Source organism: Dioscorea cayenensis, chromosome 6 (genome assembly GCF_009730915.1).
Source record: "Dioscorea cayenensis subsp. rotundata cultivar TDr96_F1 chromosome 6, TDr96_F1_v2_PseudoChromosome.rev07_lg8_w22 25.fasta, whole genome shotgun sequence".
NCBI lineage: Eukaryota > Viridiplantae > Streptophyta > Magnoliopsida > Dioscoreales > Dioscoreaceae > Dioscorea > Dioscorea cayenensis.
In genome coordinates this window covers 2034972-2062750 of record NC_052476.1, presented here as the reverse complement: position 1 = coordinate 2062750, position 27779 = coordinate 2034972, and the positions used below count along the sequence as shown (strand labels likewise).

The window sequence follows — 27779 nt, the reverse complement described above, 5'->3', positions numbered from 1 at the left end:
ATTATTATTATTTTACTCACTATAATAACCTTGCTATTAGTGTGCATATTGCACAATAATTTCCATCCCAAACACAAAGAAATAAAAAGTCATATTTATATTATAAAAAAATAAAAATTATAAAAATATCAATTTTAATTAAAAAAATAACAATAACATTTATAGTGTTAATCATTAAGGGCTATCACAGAGAAAATAAATTTGGTGTGACAAGTGATGTTTTTTGAATATATTTTTTGAGACATTATACATAGGACAATGTATTTGAATATATATGCTTATGTCCCTTTCATTGGCCATGTGGTTCACAACCCATCTCTATGAGAACTTTCATGACTCAATTGGGGAACAAGAGTATTAACTTCTTTGAGACCCATTTTGATTCATTTTGATCCACATGTTTATATATTTAAAGAAGCTTTATAATTAGACTTTAAAGATATATATATTCACTAGTCATACAGTGATGTGCAAGGTACTTTGAACAAAGACATTGATTGCAGCAAATCAAAGTGAATCAAATTGGGCCTCAAAGAAATTATTACACTTTATATATATATATTTAAATATTTTTTGCATATGATAAGGGTCAACGAATATAATAAAACAAAATTTGAACATAATTTAATTGAATTAGCGTAGAGATCCTTTTTTTTAATTCAAAAATACATTCACTTGATATTTTTTGTAATTTAAAAAAACATTATAGAGACTAATATTTATTTAAAAAAATAGATAAATTACATACATTAAGGATCATCTCATCTTAGATGATTTTTTTATTTTTTTTATTTTTAAATTAAATCTAAGTTACTTTCTGTCAACATAATTGCAAGAGTGCAATCGATATATTTCGTTAATTTGTTAACTTTGATAAAGTCTTTTTTAAAAAAAAAAATTATTCGTCAAAGAGAGATTGAATTTATTTCTTTTGATTTGTTTGAGCTTAATTTTTAATTTTTGAAGCTGGCAATATTCTTGAAAAAAAAAATTACCAATTTGATATTTTCAAATTTAGATTCTTTTATATTTTTGGATTTTAATGTATCATAATTAGAGTTGTCAAAACGGGCCTAACCCGTCAGGCTGACCCGCCCCGCCAACAAAAATTGGCGGGATTGGGTTAGCCTTTTGTAGGCTTGTTTGGAACCGGGCTGAAACATGCCAACCCGTTTGGGTTAGGGTTATGGGTGGGGCGGGGTGAGCTAGCCCTCGCCCTTTAATTGACTAAAAAGAATTAAAGATTAAATGAGGATAAATGTTTTTAGGTGCTTTTATGTAATATCGTAGTATTGATATTTCTCTTATCTATAGTTGTTCAATTCATGTGGGAACTTTTAAATGTTGGCTTAATTGGTTAACTTGGTTGGATTTATTGTTATTTACTTCTTTTATTATTTTAGTTGTGTGATTTATTATAATCTCGTATGTAAAATATTTTTTGAAATACATCTTTTGTATTATGTTTTGTGCTTTAACAAATATCTTTTGGTTTGGTTTGGTATGTTAAAAAAAATAATCAATATATAAACTATATAACTTTTAAATGTTTTATATTTTTAGCGGACCAGCCCGCTTAACCCGCCAATCCAAGGTGGGTTGGGTCGTGTTGACATTTTGCCAACCCACCAAATGACGGGTTTTGGTAGTCCACGAGCTGGCCCACCTCGCCGGCCCGTTTTGACTAGTCTAATCATAATACGGCAACTTGATATCTTAAACAAGGAAATTCCACAAATCAAAATAAGATAGGAGCATGGTTGTAAGCATGTGAGATGAATTTTATGGACCAACTTCAAGACATAAAACAATCTTTTATATGTCGACTATCTTATATATATACTTTCGTAATTAACTTTTATAAAATAATTATTTTTTATTTTAATTTATTTTTTCACATAACCTTTTTTATATAAATTACATAATTAAAAACAGAATCTTTAATCAAAGTTTGTATAAAATGATGATATATTACACAAGCAATGTTATTATTGGGAAAAAGCACCGATCATCACCATTAAAGTTTCAATTCATAATATTTTTTTAAGGGAATCAATTATATCTTGAAAAACAATCTCCATCTTCTTACATTGAAAAAATGATGTCTTACAAAATTGTTGGTGTAAACAATCTTTAATCAATACAAGTTTTCTATTTAATTTAATATATTTTAAACCAAGTTCATTGTAAAGGTTGTGTTCCTTTTTGCATGTGATTTTAAATTTAAAACCAAGTTGAGGAATTTCAACAAATTAATTTTTATCACATGCATTAATAGTTAACTATAAAAACAAGTGATTGACTCTAAAAAGCATCAAAATTGTTGAATTGATTTCAAGCCACACGCCAAAGTGACACCTATCCACTTCTATTAATTTCAATTAAATATCAGAGAAAAAAAACTTCATCATCAATTGATTATTCATTTCATGCTTGCAATGGCAAACACAAGATTAATTTTTTAAAGCTTTCTTATCATCCAAATCTTATGCGTTTCAACCTAACACTCATACGTCAACATTTTGCCTAAATTCAATGCAACATAAACTTTCTAATTGCCATTCATCTTTTTGGGGAATTTACATTTATATATAGCCTTAAAAAGGGGTAATATTGTCATCCCTCAATTTTGATGTTTTTAATTCAAGATAAAAATGGCTTTTTATTTTTTTAAATTTTTATAAAAATATATTTTAAAAATATACATTATGTATTAATAAATAAATCATGAGTTTCATAAAAAAATTTAAACAAAAAACATATTCTCTTATTTTTGTACATAATTTCTAATAATATATATAATATTATATAATTGAAGGTATAAAAGGGGAAATATATATATCATCTGGATTTAAAACATCAAAACTAATTTTGAGTTCACAAGTCATTTTGTCAATTTTACAAAGATGTGGGTGACAAATAAAATAAATATCTATATTATCATTAGTATATAAGTATATATATATATATATATATATATATATATATATATCAATGGTTAATTATTAGTGAATATTAAAACAAGGGATTCCTACATGAGAGATTTGGAGATCGAATCTCTTCATATCCAATATCCACTCTAAATATAAATAATGTCAACAGTGGCTCATCCAAAAAAAATAAAAAAATTAATAAAAAAAAAAGTTAATTAGTGGAGGGTATAAATATAATTTTCCTTTTACGTCCATGAAACTAGACGTTAGGTATTTGACCAACCCACCATGTTACCTCTATGGTTGACTTCCAGAAAGGTTGCATCTTGTCCATATAAAAGTACAAACACATCACACACTTCCCATTTATTTTTCATTTATTTGAATCCATTCATGTCCTTTCTTCTCTTCTTTTCATGCTATCTAACGTTGATAACTAACTAACTTCATGGAACTCCTCCAACCTCTTTCCCTTCATAAACAAACTAACAAACTCTACTAATTCATCTTATAGCTAAACAACAAACACAATGATATATATAAAAACTCTCTCAATCCCCATTTGGTCTTAGCAAAGACCTAGGGAAGGCCATATTCTCCAAAATGAGCTTCTATAACCCTACTCAAAAGAAATCTCTTTTCAAACAAAAGAGCTTCTCTATCTCTATTCGCTCCCCTAGATTCCTCCTCTCTTGTTTTACCTCCACCTTCATCACTCTCCTCATCATTTTCCAAATTCAAACCTTAAAGACATCATTCTCATTGAACTCTTCTTACCAACACATCTCCTTCTTGCCTTTAAAAGGATCTTCGCTTCGCCGATAAACCGATGGATGGCCACACATGGTTCATGAGCTCTATGAATGATACTAGAGAAGACGGTGGACCGGAACACGTATATTTTTCCTTCCGAGGGCTTCCGACGGTCAGCTTTTATGCCTTTCCGGTAGAAGCATCTCCAATGGAACAAAAGAATTTCTATGGATTTATTTCCCGGTGTCTCTCACCAGCGATATCGACCTACTCAATGGCCTCACTTTCATCTCCGACACATATTACGACTACGATAATCTTTGGCATGGTATGTCCGCAATGATTCCTTTCATTTCATGGCATCAAAGCAAGTCATGCATGTTACCTAATAGGTGGCTACTCTACCGCCGTGGAGAATTAAGGAAGAGGATAAGTCCTTGGTTGAAAGAGCTATTGATAGCTATCTTCCAACCAAAATCATTAGTAATTGAAGAATTCAATGGAAGGAAAACAACTAGTTGTTTGGAGAAGGCAGTGGTGTTCAGAAGGAATCAAGGATCAATGTCAAAGGAAAAAAGGGAGCAAGTGTATGACTTGATAAGGTGCAAGGCAAGAGCTTATTGTGGAATCAAGAAAGATGACATTGATGAAGAGAAAGTGATTGTAAGATTGACATTGCTTCTCAGACTAGGGAAGAGATCATTCAAGGATGATAATGCAGTTATTAGCATCTTCGAAAAGGCGTGCCTCAAAGTCAAAGGTTGCCGACTACGGGTTGCTCGGCCTAATAATCTTACCTTTTGTGATCAGGTTCACTTTCATATGATACATATATTAATTTGATGTTTCTATATAAATATATAATCAAGAGTTGCAAGTACTTGTATGAGTGTGGAGGAGTATTGTACTTATCTGAATTATTTTTTTTTTTATAGGTGAAATTGATGAGTGAAACAGATGTATTAGCAACACCGCATGGAGCTCAACTCACAAATATGATTTTCATGGATAAGAATAGCAGTGTAATGGAATTTTTTCCGAAAGGATGGAAGGAGTTGGCCGGAGTTGGACAGTATGTATTCCGATGGATTGCCGAGTCATCGGGTATAAATCACACCGGGCCAATGGAATGATCCTAACGGCGAGCGGTGCCCGGAGAGTAATCCTTCTCGGTGCTTTCCTTTCTATAAAGATAAGCAGATTGGGTATAATGAGTCATTCTTCTCTGCTTGGACTGCTTCTGTTCTCAATGAAATGAAGGAGCAAAAGCTAGCAAAGAATCAAGCAAAGATCACACCATCTTATGCTTGTGCTTGTTGATAGTTAATTATTATATAATTGGATTTTAAGTATATCAATTTCTATGTTTTTGGATACCAAACCATGCATGTAGGATCTCTTGATCTCTCAGAAATGAGAAACTGAAATATGATTGATATGTACATGTACAGATTTAATAACCAGTAAACATGCAGCCATGGTTTTATTGAAGATTTTTTTTTTTTAATACTTCTATAAATGAAATCTTTTAATTTGTATGAAAAAACTGAAGATTGAGCCAATGAGGACAGAGGTACTTTACCAAGACAGCTTGAGTAGGTAATTTGTTACATACAGTGGATTTTGTTGACTCAATTAGATGCAACAGTTTTTCAACTTCTGAAATTTCTTTTTTTGTCAGTTGGTTTAAGAAGTACATTGCTACTGATGATCGGCAACTAGTCTTTATATTACTGTTTTTTTGCCATTATTTTTTTTAGTTTATTTGTTTTTTATTGTTTTTGTTTTTTTGTTTTTATTTTCTAATGAATTAGAAATTTATCCACTTTAAACAAAGCTACTGAAGATTTACAGGTAATTAATGGTGTTTAATACTCCTTAATAATAACCATAATAATCAAATAAAGAAGACTGCAGATGATGGCATTTCTTTTTTTATAAGTGCACTTGCTTTTCACTTTGTGCATGTGAGGGATGGTGGAGCACAGCCTTGCACTTTCATTAATTATTAATACAAATTAATTCTCTATATTTTTTTTAAATTAATTATTACATATAACCAATAAATTTTCGAGAAGAGGTAGGTATATATATTCTTCCAAGATTGAATGAACTTCAAGTTGAACCAAACCCATGTCTTTATCCCTTCAAAGCAAAGCACACATATCTACATCAACACAACAGTATATACACACTTGCATATTATCATTAGAATTAGAGTTTTGGCGCCCGACTTTGGAATAACACTAGTAAAGCAAAGCTCTCATGTAACACTTGCACTCACTAAAACCCACTCAACCAAATTACTATAAAAAGCTCCATGAGCATGATCACTCCATGCAAAGAGATCACAAACCATGGAAGACTTAGAGCAATGTATGAAATTCTTGTCTCTTTGCTTTCTATTAATCTTCATTAATTGTTTTATGTTTCTGTGTTTGATCATGACTCACTTGGAACTTGATTTCTTTGTTAGGTTTTGAAGATCAAACCAATAGGAGAAATAGCGAAGCTCATCATGGATATTATTTGGTAACAATATATATATATATATATATATATATATATATATATATATATATATATATATATATATATATATAGCTAGAACATATATAACATTTAATTTTCTATCTCTTTTGGACTCTCATCTTAAAAATGTTTGATTATATAGTTTGGTGAAGAGAAGAACAAGTTCAGTGATAATATTTTATCTGAAGAGGAATTAGCACTACGAAAAGAGATCGAGATCGAAATAGAGAATGAATTGGAGGAGGAGATCAAACAAGAACTTGGTCATCTTGCTTTTCGGCTTCGAGGATTGTATCGGCACAAGATGGCTAGGATGAACATATGCCAAAAGAGGAGAACAATCAAGCAAAGAGAAGGTCATGGAGGTGAGAGTAATAAGCATTAGAATGGAAGGAGAAGAGTACAAGATTGAGATAAATGAGAATAACAAAACTAGAACTCAAACATCAATAAAATCACAAGTTAAGCAAGGAAAGAAGGTTTGTGTAAACAAGCATGTTGATTGGGCAAGCACTCTGCGTTCAGGAAACCATTGCATTGTTCCCATTGATCAAATTGCTAAGAAGAAAAGATTCAATCCAGAGAAAACAAGTTGAATTCATCAATATATATATATATATATATATATATATATATATATATATCATGAGTTTGTGAGAGCTTGGCATTACATGATATAAGAATCTCATAATATATTAAACTAATTAAATTATATCATAAATGTTGCATGTTTGCATGATTAAGTTGATGTAAAAAGTTTGTAAAAGCTTGCTAATTAAGAGTTCAATATTCCTGTTATATTTAGCTTTTTATTTGGTCAATTTTGCAGGGCCTTTTTTTGCTGTGTTGGTTTTTTCTTTATTTTTTTCTGCATTACATATTTGATGAAATAAATTTTTAAAATGCATTTGATTAAACCAAATTAAAAAGCATAGAACAAATATATATATATATATATATATATAATCAATGTTCTAATTTTAAAAAATTTAAGATAAGTCCACAATAAGTGATGTTTGTTTATGCTATTAAGTTAAGAATCAATCTAATGTACTGATTAAAAATAAAGAGAGGAGATCAAACATAGATTATAATACATACTTTTATTTTATAGAATTTTCATATTTTTAAAATTTATGATTGTTTGTAAATCTTGTTTAGTGATATACTAAATTTTCAACTTAATAAATTAAGTCAACGTCAAAATTAGAGAGAAAAAAAAATCGAATTCATCACTAAAACATGTCAGAAATAATATCAATTAATTTCTAACTATATATGCATTACTGCCGCTTTTGTTTAGACTTTATATTATTATTTAGTATCATTGAAAAAAAAAAATGTTTTTGATTTCATCTATTTAATTATGTGTATAATTTTTTTTAACTAAATGCGACAAGCATGTAGAGTAAAAAGGTGTGAGCAAGAGCCAGATATATGGGCTAGCCCATGTGCTTTCATCCGACCAATGTGGGAGCAGGTGGCAAGCTCACGCCCACATCACCTGAAAAATTTTTGGTAACACTGCATCTAGTGTACTTTGAATTCGAGTCATGCTTCTCACAAGTCATGCTTTTCACAGTTACTGGACCGATGCCACTAAACTAAAAATCCTTTTTACCATATGTGTACCATATGTGTGTATATATTCATTGTACCTAGGAAAAAGTGTGGAGTTTGGAGTAATAAATTATAACAGATTTCATTATTTACTTATTTATTTTTATTTTATTATTTTAAACTTCAATAAAACCACATTCACAAACCCTAATATCTACCACAAAACAAGAAGATAGACATGAAACAAGAACCCTAGTACTACTACTCCTCCAGAGATACCTCCAAATGTTGATAAATGTACATGTAAAAGCATATATGACAAATGGCATATGGTCCCCTGTGGTGGTCATAGTCATTAGTCACAAGAAGAAGTTGGGTTAATTGGGTCCATGGAATAGAGCCAAACAAATGCCAACCAAGCTGACACATGATGGAGGACCAAAAGCTAGCTAGCATCAAATAGTTCAAGTTAAAAAAAGCAAAGGCTATGCATGCATGCACTTTCATTAAATATTGACACTCTTTTAATTTGGAGAACATATACAAAATGATCAAAAAGGGAACATCAATATTGAGTTACAAAACAAAAGTTCAAAACTTCTTCCAAAGTTTCTTGTGGTTCTTGTTTTTGTGTTTGCTAAGGGCCAAAAGCCCTCCAAAAGAGACACCATTCAATCAACCATACCTTTCTATTTATTCATTGGATGTTATAAAACTTATAAGAAAGAGATAGAGGGAGAGGGAGGGAGAGAGACAGAGAGACAGAGAGAGATAAAGAGAGAGATAAAGAGAGAAAGAAGACATCCAATCAAGGGGCCATTTCATTTCTCTCTCTATGTCTCAAAGAATAGATCCTCTTTGTGGGTGTGTGTTGTCATAGGGGTTGCCAAAAGAGCATTGGACTCTGCTTTTTGGTTTGTCATGTTGCCACAATGAATCATTGGAATGTGGAACTTAAGTTATGTAATGTTGTGTTTGAAAAATAAAAAGCACTAGTTTGTTCTAAGTATATATATATAGAGATATTTAGGGTTTTGAGGTTATAAGAATTTTTTATTTCATTTGAAGGGTGCTTTTCAGGGATCATTGAGGAGACCATCTAATAGTTCTCATTTTGGAGTTTTTATATCATTTGGTTTTGTTCTTTAAATAAAGTTAGTTGTTTGATAAGATGATTTTTACATTAGTAACGAAGTGATAAAAAAAGAAACCGTGTTATATATATAAAAACCATGAGAATTCAACTAAAAGAAAATAAAAATTTAAGAAACTACAAGACAGCATCACACTACAGTAACAAAGCATTGATTAAAAAAAAAAAAATCCTTTGTGAGGAATTATTCATCATGTTGGTCTAACAAAATCAAATTTCAAATTCCATTTTAAAAATTCATAATCACAGGAAATCAGAAAAAATACATGAAAGTTTTATAGAAAATAAATAAATATTGCAATATTACTTTTTTTAGATCACATATGGTAAAATAAACTTTTTTTACTAGATCAAATAAATTAAAAAAATATTCCGATCAATAAAGTTAAAAAGAAAAAGTTTGGACAATAAAAAAAAATCCAAAAGACTTGACCGATTCCAACAAAGAAAATTTCAAAATCATTATCTTCAAATAAATAAATAAATAAATAAATAAATAATAAAAGTAAGATTTGAGATAAGAATAGTGAAATAATGTGAGGAAAACATGAAGAATTGGATGAGATGTATATCATGGAGTCTCAATGCAATGGCAAAGATATATCTTTGAGCTCTTGCTACAATTATTGAGTGGACTCACTTGTCACTTGTCCTCTCTTATACTCCAAACCCTAACCCTAATGTACAACTTTGCAATCATGGCATGCAACTCAAAAGAAAAGGAAAGGGTTCAATGTATTATCTCTTTTCATATCCTCTTCACTTCAACTCCTCCTTGTTCTCCTTCTCAAGGATGTCTTTCTTTCCTTATCTTCTCTTTTTTAAGCTAAGCAAACCTTCTTTCATTCATCTTTATACATTGTTGTATGATTTCAATCCCTTTTTCATTGAGAATTGGGTCTCTTATGGGTCCTCAAATTTTGGACCCATTTATCAAACCCAAGTTGATCCTTGTAGGACCTTTTATTTTTTTTTATTTATATCTCTTTTTCATCTTTGATTGATTTGATCAATCACTTTAATTAGTTTGTGGTACATGAGTAAAATTTAATCGTTAAAGTTTCAGTCCAAAGTCAGACCGATTTAACCAAATTTAAATTGATAAAAAAATATTTTTATTTTACAAATATAGGCAAACCATGTTAGGGGAATCCGCAAACACGGAATTAACACCTTAACATACTTGTGCCTTCACTTTGTGTGAATTGAAGTTTGAACATGCCTTCTCAAAAAATACGAACACCTTATGTAGGGAACTCGATACCAATAAACCAAAAAGTCATTGGCAAATTAACCAAGAGTTTAAACTAAGTTTTTTTTTTATCTAATTTTGTTTATATAATTTTAAAAATTTATAAATCCTTTTATATTTTTAATCTAGGAGCACAGTAGTTTTTATTTTTATTTTTTGAAAATTAAGTTCTAGCATTCTATGTTTTTATAATACTTAGGGACTTGTCGTGAATAAATAGGTATATTTTTATTTAACATTATATATTTTTATATATAGTCCTGGATTCATCGCTTTATTAAGAGTCACATGCTCTAAAATAATATGGGTAAAATATTAAAAATTGTATAAAGGAGTAAATCTTTCTCAACTGTTATTTTTCTATACACAAAGATTCAAATTTGAAATCACTTGCTTAAATGATCTAAACTCTATCGCCAATTATTGTATGTTGTTATTTATATATTTTTTATTTTAAATAAACTTAATATTTTTTTTATAGCATGTTGACTTCTTATTTAATAATATTGATAAATTTAAATTCCAATCCAACAATCAAACCAAACTCAAAACAAAATTTATAATATATATATAATCAACCTAAGTCTTAATGTAAGTAAATAATTAAATTTCAATATATATGATTTATTATGAGATACACTCAAAGCAAAGATCAAGTGCCACCCCTTTTAAACAAATTTTGGCTGGAAATTCATGATTCTTCTAAGAAGGGATTGATGGCTGGTGGTAACTTTCCAGTTTGGAATGAGTGTCATATTGATGTGAATTATTGCAATAATTCATCACATATTTTTCCTATAAAATCATTTATTTAAATAAGATAAAAAATTTTTTTAATAAATTTTATAATTTTTATTTTAACAAATATGAATAAACCATTGTTATGGACTATGCAGTTTTTTTAAAAAATATATCACACCCTCATTTTATTACAGTGAAGAAAATTTAACTCATGACTTTACATGCATAAGATCATATGCCAATAAACCATGAATGTTGTTGGCATTTCCAACCTATATTTCAATCTTCATTTCCAACCTATATTTCAATCTTTCATCCCAACATCAACCAAACAAATATTTATTTATTCATTTGATTAATATATAGCACACAACAAACCATGAAAGGATGAGTCTTTTTTTCCTACATTGTATAATAGAAAAAGCCAAGTGCTTTCCTTTCAATTTTGGATATATTATATATGCATAAAAAATCATAAGTCTTTCCAAAATTTGTCATTCAAAGTGGTTGGTGATCTATCTCTCACTCTGATTAATCCCAATTCTTATCCTATCTTTGGACCTTAATAAAATGCCTTCAATCAAACAATGCTTTGTGGTTTGAAGTATGATTTATAGCATAATAAAATATTGTTTGCTAGTCTTTATCAATATTGCGCTATGGGAAAAGTTCATACGTTATCTTCTAACTATTTGTATGAATATTTAGCATTATTTTCTTATCATAAAAATTTCATTTTGAGTAACAAGAAATTTGAGGTCAACGCCTAATATTTATGGTTTTTAGAGAGTGGCAGGTAAAGATTATTTGTACTACTATAGTGATTTCATATTATCAAAATGTTATAATTTCTGTCTTTTATATTTTCTTTTTTTTCTTTCTCTTATATTCTATTTCTTTATATTTATTTTGTCATAAAAAAAATCCTCAATATCTCTTGTCAGTTTTTATATCAAATTTTTTTTATTGTATCATTTTTCAAATATAAATTATTGAATTTTATAAGTTTTTAATTTTTGTTCATTTATGTTATTTTTTTCTTTATTAATATTTATAAATATGACGCTCATAAATCAACCTCTGCAATAGAACAATAGTAGTTTATTTATTTATATTTTTTTCAAAATTGAAAGGTCGATAATTTAATTCCCTTCTAACCACATTCATTAAAATAAAATAAAATAAATTAAAATGATTACATTGTATCTCTAAAATTTTTTGGAGTTCATTTTTGTTTTTTTTTTTTTATTTCATTTTACATTTTCAAAGTATGTTTGATGATAACACCTTCTTATTATAAATATCTTCTAATTTAATAAATATGATAATTTTATTTATTTTAAAATAAATAAATAAATCAATTTTAACGGTGAATGAAATTTATTAAAAAAAAATATTGACAAAACTCCAAAATACTCCATGTGACTAATGATTTATTTGGATTTTGTCTGTCATGTTGCCAAATTTATGTATATTTTGGAAGCAATACATAACAGCATGATACAAAGAGATACTTTGACTGTGAGTATGATATTCATCTCAAAATCAAAAAAGAAGGCAAAGTGAAAGCACTGTGATAGTACAATCCCACACTGATCCACCATTCACTAGCCAACAAAGAATGGTGCATAAAAAGAGACAGAGAAATGATTAAAATATCAAAGGAGAAAAAAAAATTATATAAATACAAATAATAACAATAACAATAACAATAATAATAATAATAATAAAAGAGAGAGAGAGAGAGATGCATAGAGCATGATAAGGTGTTTTCAATGGAGTGAAAGGCTAAGAGATTTTTTTTTAAAAAAATATAAACAAATAATAAAAAATATATAAATTGAAATGTGAGATCTGAAAACATTGGTAGTGTGGAGGAGCAAATGGAGAATCTCTTTGCCCATTGCCTACTCAGATAGTCCCTCTCTTTCTTTCTCTCTCTTTATGTATTCAGACTTAATACACACACACACAAAGAGAAAGACAAACAAATCACTCTTCTTCTTCTTCTTCTTCTTCTTCTTCTTCTCTCTTTCTCTGTCTTTTGGTTCCTCAAAATCAGTTTTTTTCTTCATTCTTCTCTCTCTCTCTCTTTATGTTTTGTTTTTGTTTTTAAGAAATCTCTCTCTCTCTTTTTCTTTGTTTGGTTCCTCAAAATCAGTTTTTTCTTCTGAATTTAGAGGCAGAGAGAGAGAGAGAGAGAGAGAGCTCCCACTCTTCTATTTGGTTTCAAAATCCAGTCTTTTTGTAGATTGGATATATATATAGATAAAGAGAGAGAAAGGGGGGGAAGCTCCCACTCTGTTGTTTGGTCTCAAAAACCAGACTTTTGTTGATTGGATAAAGAGTAGGAAAACACACACAGACAGAGAGAGAGAGAGAGAGAGAGAGAGAGAGAGAGAGAGAGAGAGAGAGAGAGAGAGAGAGAGAGGGAGAGAGAGCACTTGGCTTTTTAGCTTCAAAAAATCATTGAAGAGAGGGAGAGAGAGTGAGTGTGTGTGACACCTCTCCACTCTTGCTATTTACCCTTCAAAATCCAGTCTTTTGAAAGAAAGAGGAAGAGAAATAGAAAGAGAAAGAAAGACCACCCTGTTTTTCACTTCGGCAAACCATTCTCCTCTAAATTCTACATCTATATATATATATATATAGAAAGAGAGCGAGAGAGAGAGAGAGAGAGAGAGAGAGCTCCGCTTTGCTTTTTGGCTTCAAAAAACCAGTCTTTTGTTCATTCTATAGAGAGATAGCGAAAGAGAAGGCGCTCCACTCTTGCTATTTATCTTCAAAATCTAATCTTTTTTAAGAGAGAGAGAAAAAAACACCTTGAAAAACCAGAGCTTTGGGGGGAGAAGAAGACCATGATTCCCAACACTCCTCCATAAAAATCCCACCTTTTTAGGAAACAAGACTACCAAGCCATGTCCGAAGACACCGAAGAAGAAGGAGAAGATGAGCGCTGGGGCCGACCAACCACTAGCTCCGTCGCCGCCGGCTCCACCTCCGATGCTCCCCCACCATTCTCCGACCAGGTCCTCGAGAATGTCCTTGAGAACGTCCTCCAGTTCCTCACCTCCCGCCATGACCGCAACTCCGCCTCTCTCGTCTGCCGTTCTTGGTACCGTGCCGAAGCCCTAACTCGGCGTGAGCTCTTCATCGGGAACTGCTATGCTGTCGCGCCGGCGCGCGCCGGTGCTCGGTTCCCCAACGCTGTCGCCGTTGTTCTCAAGGGCAAGCCTCGCTTCGCCGATTTCGGCCTCGTCCCTCAAGGCTGGGGCGCTTTCTTCTCCCCTTGGGCCATCGCCTTCTCCTCCTTCTCCTCCTTCTCCTCGCTCGAACGTATCTCTCTCAAGCGCATCACCGTCGCTGACGCCGACCTCACCCGCCTCTCCCAGTCCCTCCCCACTTTCCGCGACCTCTCCCTCTTCTGCTGTGATGGCTTCTCCACCGCAGGTCTCTCCTCCATCGCCGAGAATTGCAGGTTATTCTCTAATCCTAACCCTAACCCTAAAAAAAATCTCCTTTTGTTTTTTCTCATTCTAGATCTCTTCACAGGCACCTTCGAGTTCTCGATCTCATCGAGAACGATGTCGAAGACGACGAAGATGATGAACCCGTGGATTGGATCTCTAAATTCCCTGATTCTCCGACGAGCCTTGAATCCCTAATCTTCGATTGCGTGCGTTTGGCCGTGAATTTTGACGCTTTGGAAGCTCTCGTCGCTCGCTCGCCGTCCTTATGCCGGCTGCGCGTGAACCAGCACGTCTCCGTGGAGCAGCTCCGCCGACTCATGGCGCGCGCGCCTCACCTCACTCACCTCGGCTCCGGCGCCTTCCGCTCCGCCCAGGTCGGCGGCGAGCAAGACATCACTGATCTAAAGCTCTCATTCGTCAATGCTTCCAAATCCCTGGTTTGCCTCTCTGGTTTCCGTGAACTTGGGCCGGAGTTTCTCCCCGCCATCCTACCAGCCTGCCCCAACCTCATCTCCCTCAACCTCAGCTACGCTGAGATCACCGCCGACCAGCTTCGTCCCGTCATTCTCCATTGCCACAACCTCCGAACCTTTTGGGTACTACTCCACTGCATTCCATTCCTTCCAAACCGAATGCATTGCTTCTAATCATCTTCTTCTTGTGTAGGTTCTTGATACGGTTGGTGATGAAGGACTTAAAGCTGTTGCCAAAACTTGCAAGGACCTCCGAGAGCTCAGAGTGTTCCCTTTGGATGCTAGAGAGGACTCCGAGGGGTCTGTTTCAGATGTCGGGCTGGTGGCGATCTCCGAGGGATGTCGGAAACTTGAATCAATACTATACTTCTGTCAGAAAATGACCAATGCTGCTGTAGTGACAATGTCGCAGAATTGCCCAGAGCTTGTGGTGTTTCGCTTATGCATTATGCAACGACATCTCCCTGATCATCATACTAATGAGCCGATGGATGATGGTTTCGGTGCTATTGTGATGAACTGCAAGAAGCTTACACGGCTTGCTGTTTCTGGTTTGCTTACCGATAAGGCATTCGGGTATATTGGCAAGTATGGGAAGTTGGTGAGGACTCTTTCAGTTGCTTTTGCCGGAAATACTGATTTGGGTCTTCAGTATGTGCTTGAAGGATGTCCCAAATTACAGAAGCTTGAGATCAGGGACAGTCCTTTCGGAGACTTGGGTCTTCTTTCAGGGATTCCACATTACTATCATATGCGATTCCTTTGGATGTCTTCTTGCAAGCTTTCTTTGAGAGGTTGTAGGGAGGTGGCTCAAAGGCTGCCAAACTTGGTGGTCGAAGTGATTGCGGATAGAGGCCAAGAAGATGATGGTGATTTTGTTGAGAAGTTATATCTCTATCGATCACTTGCAGGGCCGAGGAATGATGCACCGCCATTTGTGAAGATCATGTAGTTACAGAGAGTGAATTTGGTGGCAAGTTTTCATGACCCGCCAAACATTATAAAGCTCCATTCTTTTACAGTGAATTTATGGCCGGAGATCTCTGGAAACTGCATCTCATTCAAGGTGAACGTTTTCCTTCCATTTGTAGCAGTTTAAGATTTATTTTTTCCCTATCGAAGAGTAATCGCAGTAGTAGTAGTACTAGTATTCGTAGTAATCTTTCGTCAAAATTCTACTATGCTGTTGATTGTTTGTGTGGATTGAAGTTATCTGTTATTTTTCTCATCCTTTTGAGCCAATAATAAGTGCAATGTCTAGAGAGAAAGAAAGCATCTGAAACTCCATGCACAATTGAATGCTGTACTTAGTCTTCAAAGTCTTATGGTTTGATTACAGAGTGTGACATGCTAGAGCTTGAAGAGAATCACAACCACTCATGGCCATTGGCCATTGGCCATGACCATGGCATCCATTGACAAGGTCAGCCACCAATGGAGGATAACAACACTTCATTGATAGGACAGTCCATTTCATCAGATTAGTGCTACTTTCTCTACTGTGGGCCATTAGTTTCTCTGTCTCTGGTCCCATTGAGGAAGCCATGAATAGACCTTTCTGCTTCCATCTTCTTCCCCTAAGTGTATTAGGCCTAATCATCCTCTATTTCTTAAAGACTTTCTTTGCCATCAGTAGGTTCCATTTAGGTCCCTTTCATGTTGCCAACTAATCCTTTGTGGAGAGGTCCCCTGTTCTTGGTCTTCCATTTATTAATTAACCATAGCTTACATAACAATGGACCACTTCATCACTCACTCTTAAATCTCCAAAGATATTGGATAGGTATTATTTCACTGTATATTTTATCGGGTTTATTCCGGCTCCTGTTTTCGCCGGAAAGAAAATGACTGGTCGATCGCCATCGAGACAGATTGCGAGTTTGGTATCTGATTGGACCCATGGGAATTATTGAAGCTTTGGCATCAAGCTTTTTTAGTGGGCCTTTGCTTTTCTGAAAGTAAAAGAGATCTCCAGGTACACTGGTTGATGCCTGAAGTCTTAGTTTGCCTTAAACTCTTCGTTTAACCATGGTTACGGAAATTCACTGATGTTGCCGAACTTCATTAGCTGTGCATAATAATCATAAGTTTCGAGATCATAGGAATGGTTTGTTTTGAAAGAGCTAAAGCTGAAACTCAACTAAGCACATTAGATGAAGGTTATTTCTGCAATGCTGGTCCCCGGAATCAGTGATTAAATTAATCTGCAAACATTATCTTAAGTCAGTTGATGCAGAGCATGTGCTTGGCTGAGTAGATTCAAACATTGATCTTTTGTATCCATCTTGATTCAGATAATTTAATAGAACAATGTCTCCCAATCCGAGTTCCTACCGCAATGGATCCACAACTCATTGGCCCCCACAACAGCTTGGAAGGCTCTTGCAAAAGCATCAGATCTGCAGCAATGAAAGAATGCAGAAAAATTTCTGCAGATTGGGACCATTGTTTCGTATAGATGTTTGTGATTTGCCATTGGATGTTTTGGATCTAATCTGTGAAAGATGTCGAATTCGCGGTCTTTGTTATAATGTCGAAACAGGTGGAGAAAATGAATGTAACGCCGAAGAGATCATATTCGAGCATTTTAACAAACAGTAATGAAATTTAAAGTGGTAACGGGAAATATATGCGTCGATGATCGATCTAGTTACTGTATTTTAGTATTTATCTAATGATCAGAAATGGAGAAAAAAAAAATGATAGAGAAATTGCTGTAATAGAGTTCAGAAGGAAATGGTAGATTGGATAAACAGTAATTTCTTTAAGAATAATTCATCAATAAAACAGTAATTTCTATGTTTTAATCCCAATTATTATTCAGGATTTAGAATAGAAAGTTGTTTGGTGCCAAAGGCCGGATGATGTTGTATTAGTTGATTTTAATAAAAGTCCATGAATATTAAAAAACCATTACCTTTTTATTTTAGTGATACTTAGAAATTTGAATGAATCTCTTATGAAATAATAACAAGAGTTAGGAAATATTAATAAAAGCTAAATTAAGTTGCATTATATAATGCATTAGGTTAATTGATCAACACATTCATTAGTCCCTAGAGTTTGATGGGTTGGCTCAAAATTTGAAGCTTTTGAACTCAGAGCTTGGTTTTCGTGTTAGGAATATATAAATATATTATATTTTTTTATATTATACTCCCTCTGTTTTTTTTAGTTGTTACGTTTTAAAGCTCATTTATGATTCTTATTACTCGTCACATTAGAAATTTTGTGCAACATTAAATAATTTTTTCTAAATTTATCATTTAATTTAATATACTTGTACAATTTTCAATAAATCACAATCAACTAATTATTAAATTATAAACTCTACTAGTAGGGTTTTAAATAGGGGTAGTTTTGGAAAGTAATGGATTTTTTTTATAAAATATAGATAATCAACTAATTTTAACCAACTTTTTTTAATCGATGTGAATTAGTTAAATGTGACAACCAAAAAAAGAAACAGTGGGAGTATATATATTGATAAATGTGGACAAGTCATGGTTTGAAGTCATTTATTTTTTAAGGTTTGTTTGATTCATACATAGGTACAACCCAACCGTACAACGCAACAGATATGGGTGAAGTAAAACACAAGTGCTTATATTGTTTCATATTTTATGTTTGAGGAACAATGCAAAATATGACTAAAAAAGATAAAATTATTATAATATCATTTATACTATTCTAATGGCTAGTATGCGGCGATGGTCAAATGATGCCAATAACCGGTGGTTGACCAGTGATGGCGGAGGATGATGTTGATGGTCAGCCTAAGGTGTGATATCTCTCACTGCTCTTTTATTGTGTATTCACAACCACAACCCATTTACAAATTAAACAAAACAAAAGAAAAAAAAAAATTACTAGATTATCACTCCTTTTTTTCCCCAAATCAAATGCACCATTAATATTTATATGTGAGATTATCTACTTTGTTTGCGTGAAGGATCGATTGATGCCACATGGATATAAATCAATTGCATGTTTTTGGATTTAGGCCTTATCTTGCGAGATCATTGCAAAATAAATGAAATACTAACTTTCATATTGTAAGTGTGACTATGTAATATTATTTTATAATATATAATTATATTAAAAATATTATATAATTTTTCTAGTTTATCACAAACAATAAAATTCAAACTCAAGCCAATTTTATCCTTCAAAATTGAAGTCAAGGCGAGTTTGAACAAGTTATTTTCTTTTAAATAATTTCAAACTCAAGTCAAGCTTGAGCCTGAGCTACTTAATTTTGAGTCGAGTTGAAGTTGGGCTCGGTTCAATCAAGCTCGAGTTTTTTTTATTCACTTTCACATAATTCTCTAATTGACTAAATCTTGATTAGAGCTTTTTCTTGTCATGGTGCTCAACAATCACTATTTTGCTCTTTGATTCACCTAGAAATATCAAAAGAACTATTTTTTTCCCCCAATTTCTTGTGCGATAATAAGCCTAGTCAACTCACTAGAATTCCATGAAAACTCATGAACTTTCATTCAAGTACAAATTAAATTAAATTTCTCTTCAATTTCTCATACAAATTACAAATTAAATGATTTTTCATAAGAGTGACGTGGACAAGCTCACATGCCATTCATAAATCATGTCCTATTTCCATCATAAACATTAAAAAAAATTACGAAATTATATTAATAAAATGGACATACATAAAAGAAAATTAATAGACCCAAATCATTTAACTCCCGAAAACCATGGAGAAGTGGGAATAAGTGAGGAAATTTTGGGAAAAAAATGGGTATTTTGGGTAGATCATATATATATATATATATGAATTTTGGAAAATAGAATTAATTTTTTTAACTATAGTTCTAATAAAAGGGATTCGGTTTTCCCAAAAAGTTATTTCTTTCTCATTTTATTATATTTTGGATCTTTAACTTTAACTAGTCACTCAATTATTATATTTTTATTACTACTATCAGTATTGTAACTATTGTTTAATAACAAGTTATGGCATGATAAAGTATAATTATTTATTTCTATGTGATTTATTCCTCATGTTTTCCATTTTAGAAAGTTGTAGTACAACATGTTTATGTCAAAATGAAAACTGTTGGATAAAGTATCATTTTCATTTATTTTATAAGGGACAAGCCACTCTCACCATTTTTATTTATAACTTATTGTGAGGGTGGCGATAAAGAGTAATGCTACGCCCACCGAAAACTTTGCCCGAACTTCCATCCCGAATGACGTGGCTCACCACTCTCTCTCCTCATCAGCCCACCCCACTCATTCTCTCTCCTAACAAACCAAATTCTACTTTCTCTCTCTCCACGGGCTGAAAAGAGTCAAAGCTCATCATCTTCATCCTCTTGTTCTTATCTCCAGAACGACAATGACTACCTAGGCCGGCGACTTCCGGTGATTTCCGGCAACTTCCGTCGACTTCCGGCTAAAAAAAGCTTTAATTTGTCTATTTTCAGGTTTTTTTTTTTGTGTCTTCTTGAAATTCATTAGTTTAATTTTGTACTTCTGATAATCAATCTAACTTTGTATTGATGCCTATACATGTAAAAATATTTTAGTTAAAATGTTTGACATGATCATGAAGTATTAACCAACAATACTTTTTGTAAGTAGCTTAAATCTTGAAGTATTAACCAACAATACTCCAACAAATGGGTACGTTGGACATTTGTGAATTTTCCTGAATTTACAATTTTTCTTGACATGGAAACTTAAATGAAAATCTTGTTACCAGGCAAGAGCCCTTCCTATATAGTTGTGATTATAACTTACCGATTTTGTTGGTTAAATGTGTAACTTATGATGAAGGTTCTTTACAGGGAGTCATTCTATGCTAACTATTTACTGGACAGGAATATTGTTAGATCATTCTTCTACTTCTAATTGCTTGCACTTATCATTTGCATTTCTATGACTAAAGGGTTTGCATACTGTTCCCACTTGTCATGTGAACCATTGAACAAATCCAATTGAGAATTGTAAAACTTGTGCCTGAATATTTAGTACGCTCAATGCAAGGAGGCATTAACATATAGTCTAAGCCTGAGAATGTGGATACACTCATACACATCTAGTTAAAAACTTAACATTGATGATGGTAAATAATCAACAATACATTACTGCTAGTTGGATGTCTATGAAAATTAAGAACATTGCTGCTTCTGAGAAGGGAATAGAGAATAATTTGGCCAAAAGATGCCATTCTCTCATTCATGATTTCTTTTAAAGCAATTCATTACAAAATTGTAACCGAATTGAAACAAACAAGTGACCTGGCATTTCAACAAACATGTTCCATGCCATGAAAATTTTCCAAAACAATAGCAACCTCCCTGATTCCTTACTCTCCTAATTACAAACATTCATCATTAATTATGTAACTAATCCATGTGCAAATCACCAATTCATTTCATCACATAGTCTTCAAATCTATTGTGTCCCTTTCCTTGATTATGGCGAGAGCTCCTCCTTACCATTGCGACATTCCTAAACAAATCGTCGAACACCTTCAGTGCATCCCTCTCCTCACTCGTATACCAACTCACCGACGGTGATACCGGAGGCGACGCTGATGGAGACCTAGGTGGTGAGAGCTATGGGCGAGGTTGTAGTCGTCACCACGAGAGCAAGAATCGTGGGAGAGAAAACAAGGTTGCCGAAAGTCGACGGAAGTTGCCAGAAGTCGCCGGCCTAGATAGTCGTTGTCGTTCTGGAGATGAGAGCAAGAGAATGAAGATGATGAGCTTTGACTCTTTTCAGCCCGTGGAGAGAGAGAGAGAGAGAGAGAGAGAGAGAGTAGAATTTGGTTTGTTAGGAGAGAGAATGAGTGGGGTGGGCTGATGAGGAGAGAGAGTGGTGAGCTTTTTTTAAAAAAATTAAATGAAAGAAATTAGCTGATGAGGAGAGAGAGTGGTGAGCCACATCATTCGGGATGGAAGTTCGGGCGAAGTTTTCGGTGGGTATAGCATTACTCGGCGATAAAATACCATTTTCATAATATAAGAACAAAGTGTTTGGCATTGTCTTTATAATAAATAATTATGAAGTCAAAATTTAAAAAAAAAAATTGGTATTAATAATTATTTTCAATAATTAATTTTTTGTTAGTTCACTCACAATTTTTTACAGATTGTTTTGTTTTAACATAAAAATTCAAATTTAAAATCACTTATATAAATAATCCACTGTAATTCAATTAATTATATATATTATAATTATTTTATTTAATAAATATGGATAAACCATGTGTCATGGACGGATACATGCACAATTACAAACTCAACAACATATGTCTTCACACCGTATAATTATTTTTTTTAGTAGTTCACTCACAATTTTTAACAAGTTGTTTTTTTTAACATAAAGATTCAAACTTAAAATCACTTATATAAATAATCCACTATATTTAAACTAGTTATATATATTATAATTAATTTTTTTAATAAATATTAATAAACCACTTGTCATGGGCGAACACTTGTACAATTACAAACTCAACAATATATGTACTTTCACACCGTATAAATTGAAATTTGAACCCGTCTTCATCTTTATCTTCTACAAAGACCTTATTTTATAATTAGTGTGAATAATAAAAATTAAAAAAAAACAAACAAACAAACAAACAGGAGCAGAAAATGGAGGGACAGAGAAACATGGAAACATGAGTCAAGCAAAATGTTAAAATAGTGGAGCCCCTCAAGTTCAATATATAGAACCCTCTTAAGTCAAGATGAGTTGAACCCTCCTTCTCCATCTCCATCTCCATCTCTGTCCTCTACCTTTGGCAGTCATTCATCACCTTCTCCATGTTCTTTGTGGACCTCCATTTGCCACCCTTTTCCCTCATCACCATCATCACACACATCAAAAGATATATCCACCACCCTTTCATTATTTTATATTTCTTAATTATTATATTTACACACATACAACTTACATGCATGAACATTGTACTTATATATATATATATATATATATATAGTTTGTTGATTGGTTAGCTAGCTAGAGACGTCTTCCAAGAGCTTGTACCTTCTAACTCTAGCTTTAAGAAGTTGGGGAAACCTTTGCTTCTTTACAGGCTTATGGAGGTTTGAAGAGAAGGATGTTCTATTGATCTTAATAATGTTTCCACCATTGTTGTTGTTGTTGTTGTTGTTGTTAGAGGAGCATGGGTGAGATGAACTAGTAGTGTTGTTCTTTGATGATGATGATGCTTCTCTTAAACACCAGTTGCATGTATGGTATGCTTCAGATTTAAGGTAGAGGTCACTACAGTATCTGGTTTAACAGCATCAATTTGTATCAATTAATATTATTTTATATATAAAGAATTAATGTAATGTAATGTTCTATCAATAGAGAAGAACAAGAAGAAGAAGAAAAGTTGATTATATATATATATATATATATATATATATGTCATACAACAACTATTCCACAAGACAACTAACAAGCATGCATGAAGCATTAGGTACATATCAGAGAAACAAACACATATTTCCTATCAAGAGAAGAAGAAAAAACAAGAGATAATTAAAGAGAGATAAGAGTTGATTAATTGCATCATATAACAACTATTCCATAATTAAGGGAACTAGTAATCATGAAATATTAGCACATATCAAACACAAGCACATGCTTCCCCAAGAGAATTAAAGAAAAAAAAAAGAAGAAGAAGAAGAGAGTGGCAATGTCACTTTGTTCTTTCTACCTTAAATGATATTATGAGATTCATATCAAAAACAAAAAACAAACACTTCTAATGTTCTATGAAGATAAGAAGAAGCAGAAGAAGAGACAGACAGACAGACAGACAAACAAACAGAGAGAGAGAGAGAGACTTACTTGTGTTGATATCTAGAAAGGCAAACTTTGCAGTGAAATAACTCGCTTGGCAAGCCATAGTCACCACACATGCAACACTCCGTCACCGCCACCACCGGCACCGGTGGTGGTGGACCTGGTGGTGGCCGTGGCGGTGCAGAACTTAAGCCACCTTTGTTTTTCATATCATTCCAAACTGAAGAAGAAGAAGAAGAAGAAGAAGAAGAGAATGAAGAGATGGAGAGAAGGGTAGAGAATTTATATAGGACTTAATGGAGAAGGAACACGGACTCCTCTTTGGGGACATTAATGGAGATGGGATGGCAAAGAAGTAAATAATGAATAAAATGAGGGGCAAAAGATGAAGAAATGAGAGAAAAGAGATAAGAAGGAAGGTGTTGATCACTTTCCCAAGGCATTCTCACAGGTACAGAGGAAGGTACACACTTTTTTAATCTATTATATATATATATATATATAGGTAGATATGATGGCATGTTTGAAGATATTTGAGATAGTTAAGGGTGTTTTGGGAAATTGTGATGGTCCTGGCTTTTGTTCTAGTCGGCAAGTTTTTTTTTTTTTTAAATGATGATAAATTTGTAATATATATATATATATGTATTTGATAATCTCGACAATTAATCTTCTGAGAGTTAAATATTTTATCCGCGCCAACGACTATTTGGTCTATTGACATCGGCCTCGCAGTGAGGGTGTTCACCCTCGAGTATCGAGCGTGGGCTCCCGAGTTCGATCCCTCATCTCGCGCAGTGAGGCGCGATTCGGTGGTGAGTCGCGGCTCCCACGTGTTCGTCCCCAGGTTCTACGTTTGTCGCCTTTTCTCAAAAATTTAACCGCTTAGTTATTGGGTTTGGGTGGTTGATTATATGAAATTAATTTAAAAAATATTTATAAAATTCTAATGTTTCTTTTAAATTATATATATATAATGATTTAAAAAAAAAAGATTTGACCAATTGTGTCATAGCCCATGAATTGGGGTAAGGAATTGGTTAGGTCTTGCAAAGAAAGATTGAATTAAAGTTAAAAGAATCTTAGAAGACCAGACTTATGACTAATTAACTGTACCTTAGCTTGACTATCTTTTTTTTTTTTTTTTAAATCTAAAATTTCATGTAATTTCAAATTATTTTCTTTGTCCATTAGAAGGTTCATGATAATTCATAAATGATATAACAGGAACCGTTACACAATTTAAAAGAAAAAGTTTTTTTAAAATAATTATAATCTCCCATATAGTATTTTTTTTATTTGTTAATAAAAATAGATGAACTACATATTTGTTAAATAGAAGATATAGTGGCAATGAGGCAAAATTTTAAAAATAGAATAAAACTAATTAGTAAATAAAAAAAATAATAATAAATCTATTACTGGTGAATATAAAACTTATAAGATGATAAAAAACTGAAGTGACACCGAACAAATAATATGTTTTTTTTATCTGAGTTCTATGTTGGTCATCATTTCACCAAGAGTAATATTAAGTGAGTCAAAGAAATCAATGTTACATTTGATAATTAACACATAAATCTATTGTTGTAGGATGAACAAGTACCATTCAAATTCAAATTGTAATTCAATATATTTGAATGTTATCAATATTTTTAAACATATTATTATGGGTTAAATTTCATATTTTTTAAAATATAAAGAGAAAAAAAAAAAAAACAACTCATATAACATTGGACGGATTGTCAAAAATAATTTCAAATCAATATATAAACTTGTTAGTTTTCATTAATATGTGATTTTGAATCTAAGAAGAAAATATAAAAATTATTCAATATATACATACATTATGAATAATATTAAAATTGTTAGTTAATCTAGTTATGTCGGCAAACTGAGCACTTCAACGAGATTAATTAATATCTGATTAAAATATTTAATTTAAAAGGAGAGCTTAAAGTTTTGGTCAAAATCATGCTGGACCAAACTGGCTGTTTGTTTTTTTAATTAAAGAAGACAGTTTTTAAAACTTTAAATATAATTAGTATGTAAAGTTAATCTTATAATTATTAAGTTGTTTTGGGTTAAGGGCACGAGTGGGATTGAGTCAAACCTCAACCACGTCTAAGCCAGTTCACAATTCTAATTAATTCGAAATTAATTATTATTATTATATGTTAGTTAAATAATAGTTAAAGGCATGCAGTTATATATAAATATATAAATCAAGATCATCAAACTAAGGATGGGTAAAATTTTAAATTATATAGCACACTGAGACAACTTGAAATTAATGAGAAACTTTTATTTTAGTATATGTTTTCTGTTTGGTTATTTGGTCTTTTTAAAGTTTATGGCCATTTGATGGCAACCATTATATTATATAATCTAATAGTTGTTATTTATAGAAAAAATGTGCAAAATTTACAGTTAGTTATTAACTTATTATGCTGCTACATCATTAAATACTGTTAAACACTGTGAGATACTGCTAACTCTTATTATATATTGTGCATGGTGAATTATAACCGTTAAATGTAAATCTAATGATCACTGTAAAATGTTTCTAAATTTGAAATTTATAGACATTTTCAGAGGACGTGTTTTTTTTTATCTTAAATTTTTAACTCACAAGTTTTTCAAGAGCCACTAACTCTAAACTATTATAAATAAGAAATTGACAATCTTATACGTAAAAAAATTGATTTTTTTTTTTATTAAAAAATAATTAATTTCAAAACTACTTAATTGGTAAGTCAACACAAACTTTTATCACTTTGATTAACTCCTGTTAAAAGAAAACTTTTATTACAGTTGACTTAGTCAACACTAACAAAAACTAAACATATTATTTTTTTTAAAATAATTATTAAATATATTTAGTTATTTATTTATTCATAAAATGTTGGGAGGTGGAGATCTTTTTGCCATGCTGGTAAATCCAAAAATTTGTCCTTATGATAGGAAAGAGGATAGGATGTAAATAAATAGAAGTGGGAACACAAGGGTGAAGGGTGGGGCCCGGTGGGGGTGTAGACTGTGGAGTAGACTAAGTTGGGACCAAATGGGATGCAAACAAAGGAAAGGGAAAGTTGCAACTTGCAAGTCGTCTTCTTCTTCTTCTTCTTCTTCTTCTTCCCTTTGCATTGGTTTGCTCATTTTGTCTCATCCATCCTCACATGATAATCAACTTTTTTTTTTTCATTTTTAATAATAACAATAAATAGTAATAAATATATTATTATTATAAATTTTTAGTAAATCACTAAACTTTGGTTCATTTCCACTTTAATGATCGAAGTTCAATTTATATCAATTTAATTATTCAACATTAATTTGATTTCACTGGGTAGTAAATTAAGAGATTTTGACCCTAAATAAATGATGTGGTTTTTTCTGACGATGCAACATATCCGATGACACAATAACGTATCATGTGGAGAATTAAGCTCCGGGATTTTTAGATAGCACCATATCATTTAGGGGTTGAAATTTGACGATTTCATGCGCTGAAATCAAATCAAAATTAAGCTGATCAACTGATCGCAGTATCAAGTTTGGTGATCGAAAATGAAAAACGAAATGAAAAATTTAATAACTTTAGTAAAAATTTACCCAATGAAAAGTAGTACAACACTGGGATGAAATTATTAAAAAATAAATTAACTAATGAGATTTAGTCTGTATGTGGTAAAGATTTAAATCATTTAAATAAATTAATTTAAATTCAAACTTAGATATTTATTGATTCAAAAATTCTCACAAGAAAAAGACTTACTTCTTTATAGGACTCCGTACCTCGCCCTGCTTCTTGGATCAACAAATGGAAAAAAAAATTGTTAAAAATAAGAAGAAAACAAATATTATTAAAAAAATTAAAATAAATTATTTAAATAGTCACTATACTATTTAAGCACTTTTATTTAAGTCATCCAATTATAGAAAATTTTAATTGAGTATTTCAATTTTAAATTTATGTTTAATTGAGTTTGTCACACAATTTATGCAACATCAGTTAGATTTTAATTTGTATTTAAAACTGAATTATCTTTAATTATATTATTAGACCCTTAATTATAATATAAAGTTGAAATTTTATTATATTATTATATT

The 27779-nt window shown here is 32.0% G+C and overlaps 4 protein-coding genes across 5 annotated transcripts in view; 3 read left to right on the top strand and 1 right to left on the bottom strand.

Moving 5' to 3' along the window:
* LOC120263653 overlaps positions 1–5154 on the top strand; it is a 7344-nt gene extending 2190 nt beyond the window's left edge. The window contains 3 exon segments of the mRNA XM_039271617.1: positions 3807–4496; positions 4622–4801; positions 4803–5154. Coding sequence (XP_039127551.1) covers positions 3807–4496; positions 4622–4801; positions 4803–5006 — 1074 coding nt within the window. The 3' untranslated portion in view covers positions 5007–5154.
* An 841-nt stretch (positions 5155–5995) lies between these two features.
* On the top strand, positions 5996–6603 carry LOC120263652. The gene is made up of 3 exons (XM_039271616.1): positions 5996–6062; positions 6163–6218; positions 6361–6603. The coding sequence occupies exons 1-3, from the start codon at positions 6044–6046 to the stop codon at positions 6601–6603; spliced, it is 318 nt and encodes a 105-aa protein (XP_039127550.1). The 5' UTR covers positions 5996–6043.
* Positions 6604–13346: 6743 nt separating this feature from the next.
* LOC120262857 (transport inhibitor response 1-like protein) lies at positions 13347–17555 on the top strand. 2 transcript variants are annotated; one of them, XR_005537004.1, is made up of 4 exons: positions 13347–14402; positions 14477–14990; positions 15061–15933; positions 17162–17555. XR_005537004.1 is itself a non-coding variant. In XM_039270762.1 (3 exons), exons 1-3 carry the CDS (start codon positions 13843–13845, stop codon positions 15817–15819), a joined length of 1833 nt encoding a protein of 610 aa, XP_039126696.1. In that variant the 5' UTR covers positions 13347–13842; the 3' UTR covers positions 15820–16095. The 2 variants fall into 2 exon arrangements, 1 of the variants encoding a protein (XP_039126696.1); XM_039270762.1 differs by lacking the exon at positions 17162–17555 and having other exon boundaries at positions 15061–16095.
* Positions 17556–22325: 4770 nt separating this feature from the next.
* On the bottom strand, positions 22326–24098 carry LOC120263309 (anaphase-promoting complex subunit 6-like). Its single transcript, XM_039271176.1, has 2 exons — positions 23712–24098; positions 22326–23144 (listed from the first exon to the last, which is right to left on the bottom strand). Exons 1-2 carry the CDS (start codon positions 23873–23875, stop codon positions 22865–22867), a joined length of 444 nt encoding a protein of 147 aa, XP_039127110.1. The 5' UTR covers positions 23876–24098; the 3' UTR covers positions 22326–22864.
* Positions 24099–27779: the final 3681 nt, after the last annotated feature.